We start from the raw sequence: 9,431 nt of genomic DNA, 5'->3' as shown, positions 1-9,431 counted from the left end.
CATATATTTATCATTTTTAAATAGATACATGTACGTGTGTGTGTATACACAATTATTATAATGCTATCATCATAACAACTAAATGCAAATGCTCATGTGGACATTTCTGCACACTTCCCCTTTGAAAGCAAAACAAAGGTCTCACGGTGAGTTCATTGTTTTCATGCCAAAGCTGGCGTCTCCTTGGCAACAGGCTGTAAACTCAAAGCTGCTTCATGCGAATGTGCAATGAAGACAAAGACAAGGGCAAGGCACCCTTAAAAGACAAGGACGTAAACACAGAAACTAATTGAACTTCATTTAACTCAAACATTTCAGTCCAGAGAAGTAACAAACTGATTACACAGGTGAGTCTTGCTCGTTTAAATTTAAGCAAAAGAAAACACTTTCTATTGCCTTATTTAGTAACGTTATATCTATTGTTTAACATTAAAATTATTTTCTTGGGAAGTTCTATGCAGATTTATGCATTATGAATTGTGATTCTTGGTTAAAAGAGCTAGTTTTTTAATGCAATAAATGCATAGGGCATTTATTAATTTGTACTACTAATATTAAATGTATTAGTAAATTATACAGGAAGCTGCTTTGGGGGAAAATGTGCAATTCAAAAGCAAACACTTAAAATTGATTAAAGATATGCAAATATCTTTAAAAATACATAAAATCGCATTGGATTCAAACAGTACTGAAATTGTGCCTTCATCACAAACATAACCACATGGGGGCAACAAAGCAATACTTGTGCATGCTGTGAATATTGAAGACGTTCATTACAGTTAAGTGCATCAGAACCGCAGCTCGTTTTCTGTGCTTGCGCATCTGCCAGAACACTGGAGCATGAGCAAACGTGAAAGAAGCAGATTTGTGGAGCAACTGTTGAAGGAAGAGCTCGAGGCTGTCGCTGTGGGACTGGAGCAGGGGCTCTACGCCTGGGAAGAGCTCGACCTGCCTCATGACTCAGGGGGCTCCACTCCTCTCATCAGTGCCTGCGGGACGGGTCTCACTACGGTATGAAAACAAAGTGGAAACTATAGCTGACCTCTGTGCAGGAACGCCGATTTCGTTAAAATAATGGGCTTAATGTTACACTTACTGCAGTGGCTGCTTTCTACGGCTTCCTGTTTTCTTGATCGATTCGATGCATTATGCATTAAACAACAGTTTGTTTTAAGAGTAGCAATATACAGTCCGCTTTGAATTGTTTGCATCTCTTCCTTTTTTGTGTGTTTGTGTGGATTTTGCGGTTAATCTTCCTTTGCATTACATTGTGTCACCACTAGATGGCGACAAGCGACCGTTTCGATGAGCGATTAAGTCATTCACTCAACCGATTCATTTAAAGGAACTTAACAGTCCGCGAAACGATTCCTCATTATATAGTGCACAGCTTGAGGAACAGACATAGCTGCGTCCCAAACAATAGTGGACACCATCAAGCGCACTCATTCAATTTCTTGGGTAATCAGATGAGTGTCACACCAAATAAATCCCCATGGCTGTAGCACTTGTGCTTCACCCAGTGTCTGAATTTGGTCATTTGTGAACCTGGATTACAATGTTCAATGGTTTAGTGCTTCCAAACTGAGATTAATATATCATCTGAAACTGAAAGAATAAGCTTTCCATTGATGTTTGGATGAGATACAATTATTTGAAAATCTGGAATCTGTGTGTGCAAAAATCTAAATATTAAGAAAATCCCCTTTAAAGCTGTCCAAATGATTTTTTTTAATCATTTTTTTAATTACTCATTCAGTGGACTGTAGTAGTGGACTAATGTAAAGAATAGTGAATGAGGTTTTCCATTTCTTGTCTTTGAATCATTTACTCAATTGATCAGTTCGTTCAAAACCCAACAGCATACTCCCAGAAGTTGCAACATCATTTTGGATTATATTTATAATTATATATATACACCTTTAACAATTTTGAACACAGGTTATGCATTTTCTTCTGAAAAGAGGAGCCGATGCTACACTATGTAACAATAGCAGTCAGACAGCTCTTCACGTTAGTGAACCAGCACTCCAAGGGGAGCTGTTGACGGCTATGATCAGAGACGTACCCCGTCAGAAGCAGCTGTCGCTGGCAGCCTGGAGGGGAGACCTCAGCTGTCTACAGGACCTGATGGTGAGCAGCTCAGACTTCAACTTCCACTTGCCATTTGACTGTTAGAAATGTGATAACCTGAGATTCACACAAAGCAGGCTAGACTCCACAGGGAGTTCTCTGATGGATCAGTATCGGCCAACTGTCATGTGAGAGTGAGATATTTTTACACTCACCTCAGGCAACGGCTGGAGTAATTACAACAAAATAAAGCTTACGCTGTTTGTGTGTTACAGGCCCAAGCAGACTTGTTGGAGTTAAATAAACAGAACAGAGATGGACTGACCTCACTTATGCTGGCTGTAAGGGATGTGGATCTGTTTGAAGGACTGGAGACACCATGGGAATATCAACCTGTGGAAGTGGTGAAGACACTTATGTCTTTTCCAGTGTAAGGAAGCAAATTTAAAAAAAATTGTCAACACCTTTTGGACCTGGGCATCTAAAATATAAACCACAAATAGAAATGCAGTGTGTTTGAAATATGTGGAATGTGGAAAACTGATTTTAAGATGAATGGCGATTAAATCAGCCTTTCTCATCAAAAAGAGTCATGGTCTGATTTCCAGTGATATGAAGATCCTTGATGGAAGAGGTCATACTGCTCTGTGGTATGCTTCTCAGATCAAGAGCACCAAGAAGGAAGAACTCTGCCATGTAATGGATTCTTCAGTGCAAACAGGTAAAACAATATTATATATTCCCATTATTTTATGAATGAGGAAGTAAGCTTTTTCTGTGAAAGTGCGGTAAATAGTAAATGTATTAACATGGATAAAATCTTCATAAATCATGGACTAGATCTACATTGTGCGCAATCATTTTAATATTTTATATGTATTTATTTGTCCATTTGTGGTAACATTTAATTCTCAATACACATTTTTTAGACTTTATACCTTCTTAAACAGCTTTATATGAAAAATTAATTTATTTGTAGTGCATTCATTAGAAACCCGTTTATGTTTCCAGTGCGATGTATTACATTAGTATTTATATTGTATTTTGAAGAAACAATGTTCACATGTCTGGATGCATCTTATTGGCCTACAAGTCCCCCTGTACTCCCCAGCTGCTGTTGCACACCTGATTCAGATGGGATGAAGGTCAGGTGCTCTTACATTTCTTACTCGTATACAATAAATCTTGGCAGTGTGTTTTACAGAAATCCATTTTAACTGTGAAATTGACTGCATAGAGTCAAACAATTAAAAAAAGCTCACTTAAATGTAGTTTATCTGCCTTTTGGCGTTTCATTTGGCTGCACCTTGGTCACAGGCATCACAGCTGGCTAATGATGGTATTATTTGATTGAATAGACGGCCTCCAGATGGCCAGCAGTCAACAGGTGAATTAGTCATGTGTGATTGTGTGAAAGGTTAGTGTAAGGGACAGCCAGCCTCACAGCTTTTGTTTCTTGCTGCATACCAGCTGTGTCATTGATAACCTTTCTTTTACTGAACTTTATTTTTTATTTTTTTGCAGAAAGATTCAGATGAGATTATCATGGCACAAAAGGATCATGCAGACATCCACCAAGGTCAGTCAGCTACTAGAAGACAGAATACAGTGTCTGAGGTACACCTGCGGAATCATTCCAGAAAGACAGAGACTCTCAGTGTCCACTGAGCTTTCAAAAGCTTTGGCAGCCTTTTCCATTGCGCGCACACGCGCACACACACACACACACACACACACACACACACACACACACACACACACACACACACACACACCCTGAGCTCGTCCCTCAGAGAATCCATGACAATAGAAGGGGTGTGTCTGACTTTTTGGGCTCCTCCGTTTCAAATGAGTCGGACTACACAGAGTCGTCCACAGAGTACCTCTGACACTCACAGATAAGGATTATGCAAGACTCGCATGAACTAGAAAACATTTTGTTTCACTGAAGCTTGGACTAATTTAGAGAGGGCTGACTTTCTGAAAGGTACATTTTGCGTGTGTAATATATATGTGTGGGTGTGAGTGAGATTTGTGCGTTTGTATGTAAGTTTTGTGGTCTTTAAGATTTTTTAAATGTCAAATTTACAATTATAACAGCTGTTTTCTTTTTCATTTATTTTAAAAATGTAATTTATTCCTGATGACAAAGTAAATTAAATAGTCAGTACTCCAAACTTTACATAAATGTTGAAAAATATACATTGGTATTAAAAAAAAAAAAAAAAAAAAAAAAAAAAAAGTGCATGTGTGTTTTTTCTTCATTTTTATCATTTTTTTCTCCATTCTCCTTCAGCAATATAGGTGCTGTCAGTTTTACATTTTACATGACCCTTTTCAGTGTGTATTTGGCCGTGTGTCTGCAGATAACAGGATTTTCTTTGAGGGTTGGATGGAGCCAAAGATAAACATCAGACAAGATGGCAGAGATGAGACAAAGCGAAGCAGGTTAGCCAGCTGACCGCATACACACCCATTCATCGCTTCCTCATCAAATTAAATTAGTATTCAGATGAACAAGAGAGACAAATGACAAGTCAGCAAATCACACTTAAACACCACCAACAGCAGCTGGGTAAACAAAATACACAAACAGTCCTTGCAAACAATTCTCCTGCATGAAACCGCATGTCCATTCAGCGGCTCTCTCTCATTTCTACACAAAGACTGTATAGAGGAGTACAGTTACAGGATCAAGCCATTGTCAGCATAAGACTGTGGTTCCAGGGTGTGCCATTATTCACAGAGAGAGAGAAAGAGAGGAGAACTTGTCTAAGGAACTCTGTCCTTACTGCTTAAAAACAGATATAGCACTTTTGTAAATGCTTTGAACATGCTAATGGAAATTAATTTTCACTTAGTCGGACATTATCCTTGCCTGGGAACAGCAGAAAACAATGGAGCAAAATAAGGTCATTGCATCCATCACTCAGTTTGACTTCTTCATCAATACCTGTTCTTCCTGCTGCTGATGTCGCTCTGCTTAGAAAGTCAGCGCCAACTCTAATAGACCCTCTTCTTGATGCAAGTGTGCTCCTGCAAGCACGAACTAACATTCATAACAGTAAGTATAGACCGTTGTTCATTGCGAAAGAATTTGCCTGTATTTAAAAAAAAAAAGGAAAGACAGATGGATACATACAGAAATATGCACACATGCGTTTCCTAATACGGTATCATGGTTTAAAAGAACATTTACGAGTAACATAAGAAACAAGAGGAGAAGTAGTGCCAGTGTTGATCATTTTTGTTATTTACAGTCTGTTATTAGGTTAGACTGATCAAAGAGACATCTACTTGTATTGCCAGGAGCTCGCATTACAGTTAAGAATGAGTGCGGGAACTTGTTTGATTAATGAATGCAAAGCGTCGTTGTTACACGAAAGTAAGGCTTTTGTTTTTTGAATTAACTACAGGACTTGGAGGTGTTCACACAGGGGACGACGTTAGCAAACAAAAGGTCTGTAGGTCTTTTTTTTTTCTCTTTTAACAAATGCAAAAACTAATGCCTTTAATAATATTTTGAATGTTGTGCTGTGAATTCCAGACACTACCTATACTATGTTCAAAGTCACCTAAACACCTTGCTCCATTGGACAATATATACAGAAATGGCTCTGAACATTCAAGTCTTGAGCACCCACTGGTCTTAAAACAAAGTAGCATCTTGCCTCTCTCATCACAGTCCAGAAGACCAGAAAGAAACTCCAGGCCATCTTCCAGAAGATCCAGAGGCACCAGAGCAGGCAGTGAAGAGAGCAACTCCTGCAGCAGTAGTAGCCAAGAAGAGGATGAGACAGTGCCTCAAGAAACACACAAGATTCATGTGGGGTTAGATAAGTCACTGGAACTGGGGAACTATCTGGATTTGCAGGACTTTGTCAGTTCAGTAATGAACCATACTACAACAGATATAACCTCTGAAAGGAAGAAAGGCTATATATCTATCAAACCATTGACCTTCAGGGAAGTCGTGGATGAAATAAATTGCAAGGCTACTAAAACAACTGAAAACTCAGAGGAATTTGAGAGGAAGTCCCCAACTACGCCCTGCTTCTCTGTCTCTAAAGAACCCCAAAGCATAATCAGACAAACACAACCTAGACAGAGGATAGACAAAGGATCCTGTTTTATTGCAGATGAGAAGAATCTCACCACTGTAGATATTGGTGTAGTAGAACAAACTTCGCATGAAAAGAACAAACTAGTTAAGACAGTCAAAAGAAATGACAGTAAAAGCAAAACATCTATTCAGACAAATCAGTCGTTCAATATTCTGGCACACAGAAAACAAAGTATTGTTAAAAACACAAAGAATACAATAAATTCACCAATTCACTCAAAGGTGCAACTGGGAGAAAGTAAACCCACCATCTTAGGTATTGCAGGAGAGACTACCAACAAGTATTTGCCAAGAGTACCTTGTAAAAAAACTCCTCATGAAGCCCCAACAGCAAGGGGCATCTCTGAATCTTTTCAGCACATGAATTTGAGTGATCACAAGAAAGTAAGCACTAACAGTCAAAACCAACTTCAAAGAGATAGGAGAAGTGCAAAAGCCTTCAAAAAGCCAGCAACAGGACCAATACAGCGAACAAGGTCTGCTATGGATTATGTCACTTACAACGACATGTTTCTAAAGATCAGTCAGGGAGATGAAGGTCCAGTAATCTATGAAATGTTTGCGACTCCTGTTTATGAAAATCTTAGAGTAGACAGTTCTGCAGAGAGAACCAGACAGGACCATACAGCACTTCAAGTTAAAAGACAAGCCAATGGAAAACTGAGGGGCCAAAAAACAGTGGAGGTTAACCGAAGGAAACAAGCTCAATCAGAAAGATCTAGTCGAGCTAAATGCAGGCAACTCAAGCGGAGGGATAATGTTGCCAAAGGGATAAAGAAAAACCCACCTTCTTCAGAGAACAATTGCCATGTCCTTGTAACTTCTGCTTGTAGAGCTATCCATCAGAATGAATCTGAAATGCACATCAAAGAAGATGGAAGGGAATTATCAAGCGCAGAGAGACAACATACTTCCATACTGTCAGTGATTGAGGAAGTCCTTTCCAACACTGTATCCAAAACATGTCAGGAAATAATACTTCAAAAACAAATTCCAATTGATGCTGGTGCCAAAAGAGAACCTGAAATATCACACGAAACCACATTGCCATCACAACCTCTTATCAATACGTGGACGAGTGACAGAACAGTATCACCTGCGTACCACAGCTTTCTGAATGAGGCTGGCGATGGACCTCTCACAGATGACTTGCTGAGGTCTCTGGCAGAGGAGTTGATCTCACTTGAGAGAAGAGATGTTGAAACACTTAAGACTGAAAAGGAAGATAGCACAGAGTTGAAACAAAACATGCACTCAAGATTTAGAATTTTTTTAAATGAGGTAACATTCTATATTTTACTTTTACATCTACCAATCCGGCTCCTAAAGAGCTACTTTCCCACAAATTCAGATTACAACCCAATTACTTCAACATACCTTTCTGTAATTTACAATGGTAAGAGTAGATCTGAATACCTTGTTAAGCTGGTTTAGATGTGTTTGACTGGGTTGGAACTGAAATTTGCAGGACAGCTCTCTAGGGGCAGGGCTATTTTAAGGGCCGTTACATTGAGATTCTGTTGTCCATCAGGGTTCATCCTCAGGTGAGCTGCATTACACTAATGGATCTTGCTCAGATGATGCTATCACATGGACAAAAGGAGAGGTTCTGGGTAAAGGAGCTTATGGAACAGTAAGTGTTTAAATGCAATCATTTTAACGCACTCTTCTTAGCTTTTACGTAAGCAATCGTGATCTAATGTAAAGCTTTTGTTTTGCATTTTATCTTACTATTCATAGGTGTATTGTGGGCTCACCAGTCAAGGTCAGCTGATTGCAGTAAAACAAGTGACACTGGATGCTTCAACTTCAGCGATGGCAGAAAGAGAGTATGAACGCTTGGATAGAGAAGTGGACCTTCTTAAAACCCTTCATCACACTAACATTGTTGGTTTCTTGGGCACAGCTCTCTGTGAGAATACTGTAAGCATCTTCATGGAATATGTTCCAGGTGGCTCCATCTCAAATATCTTGAGCCGGTTTGGACCCTTGCCTGAGAAGGTCTTTATTCTATACACACGACAAATTCTAGAAGGTGTTGCTTATCTTCATGCTAACAGGGTCATCCATAGAGATCTGAAGGGGAATAACATTATGCTTATGCCCAACGGAGTGGTCAAGCTAATCGACTTTGGTTGTGCTCGTCGACTTAGCTGTCTTCAGACTTCAACTGGAAGTAAGAGTGACCTTCTGAAGTCTGTACATGGTACCCCATACTGGATGGCCCCAGAGGTGATAAGTGAGACAGGTCATGGACGAAAATCAGACATCTGGAGCATTGGCTGCACTGTGTATGAAATGGCCACAGGAAAGCCACCGCTAGCTCACATGAATAAGATGGCAGCCCTCTTTTACATTGGGGCTCAAAAGGGCTTAATGCCATCTCTGACTGATGACTTCTCTACACATGCAAAAGGCTTTGTCAAGGCTTGCCTAACCAGGTAATTTTCTTTTACCAAGTATTAAAATGTTTGCTCTGGTTATTTTGTACCATTTTTTTGTTCTATATTATTATTCTAAAGGCCTGTTCACGCCAAGCACGATAACTAATATTTGCGTCCACACCAGCGAACCAGCCATGTTCATTGTAAGTATGTCTGCCACTTTAAATTCTAAAGTGGGTGATCGCAGGATTGATTTTGATTGGATGCCAATGTTTCTAGTATTCATCAGCTAGAAAAATTATGTAAATGATTCCAAAGATATTGTTTCTCTGTGCCTTTAAATTTGTGGTATGGACGCTGCTATTCTTCAACACAGAGAATGATTTTTAGAACTATATCGTTATTGTGATGGTGTGAAAGGTCTTACTGTCTACACCGGATTAGATAGTTGTATCATGTTGCGCTACAACAGCTAATGTCTGTCTACACTGGACACGACAAAGCAACCATTAAAATCTTCTGAACTGTGTCAGCAGATCATAAATAGAACGAGGCATCAGTTTACTGTCAGGGATTTGTCATGTTGCATTGAGTGTCACTCATTATAATGGGTACTGTGATATTTTGTTGCTCTGCATTGTTCTTGTTTGGTATAGACAGTCTAAATTCTCTACAAATTTATCTTTTGATATTTAACAGTGGAAACATTTTCCTCTTTGCAGAGATCCAAAGCAACGACCTTCAGCAGAGGAACTGTTAAGACATCCATTCATCTCTCATCACAACCAAGCCTGCAATAGGCCAACGAACTGAAAACTGAATTCACCAAATCAAAAAGTGACATTTAAAAA

The 9,431-nt window shown here is 39.3% G+C and overlaps 1 protein-coding gene and 1 long non-coding RNA gene across 2 annotated transcripts; one reads left to right on the top strand and one right to left on the bottom strand.

Annotated features, from left to right (window-relative positions):
- Window positions 1-227: 227 nt before the first annotated feature.
- Window positions 228-9,430, top strand: LOC122351432 (mitogen-activated protein kinase kinase kinase 19-like). Its single transcript, XM_043248515.1, has 14 exons — window positions 228-347; window positions 830-1,011; window positions 1,942-2,133; window positions 2,349-2,503; window positions 2,682-2,794; window positions 3,124-3,218; window positions 3,598-3,652; window positions 4,440-4,521; window positions 4,935-5,137; window positions 5,490-5,533; window positions 5,621-7,477; window positions 7,728-7,829; window positions 7,937-8,637; window positions 9,303-9,430. Exons 2-14 carry the CDS (start codon window positions 841-843, stop codon window positions 9,391-9,393), a joined length of 3,861 nt encoding a protein of 1,286 aa, XP_043104450.1. The 5' UTR covers window positions 228-347; window positions 830-840; the 3' UTR covers window positions 9,394-9,430.
- Window positions 6,910-7,750, bottom strand: LOC122351436. Its single transcript, XR_006251759.1, has 3 exons — window positions 7,613-7,750; window positions 7,301-7,409; window positions 6,910-7,049 (listed from the first exon to the last, which is right to left on the bottom strand). It is a non-coding gene; the product is annotated as an uncharacterized LOC122351436 (long non-coding RNA).
- Window position 9,431: the final 1 nt, after the last annotated feature.

This window comes from Puntigrus tetrazona, chromosome 9 (genome assembly GCF_018831695.1).
Source record: "Puntigrus tetrazona isolate hp1 chromosome 9, ASM1883169v1, whole genome shotgun sequence".
Taxonomy (NCBI): domain Eukaryota; kingdom Metazoa; phylum Chordata; class Actinopteri; order Cypriniformes; family Cyprinidae; genus Puntigrus; species Puntigrus tetrazona.
Note: the sequence above shows the minus strand (reverse complement) of the source record. Positions and strands in the feature narration are given on the sequence as shown.

Coding starts and splice junctions, on each gene's coding strand:
- LOC122351432 (XM_043248515.1), top strand. CDS start 841: ATGAGCAAACGTGAAAGAAGCAGATTTGTGGAGCAACTGTTGAAGGAA. Junction 3,219..3,597: donor CTGATTCAGATGGGATGAAG/GTCAGGTGCTCT, acceptor ATTTTTTTGCAG/AAAGATTCAGATGAGATTAT. Junction 5,534..5,620: donor ACGACGTTAGCAAACAAAAG/GTCTGTAGGTCT, acceptor TGTGAATTCCAG/ACACTACCTATACTATGTTC.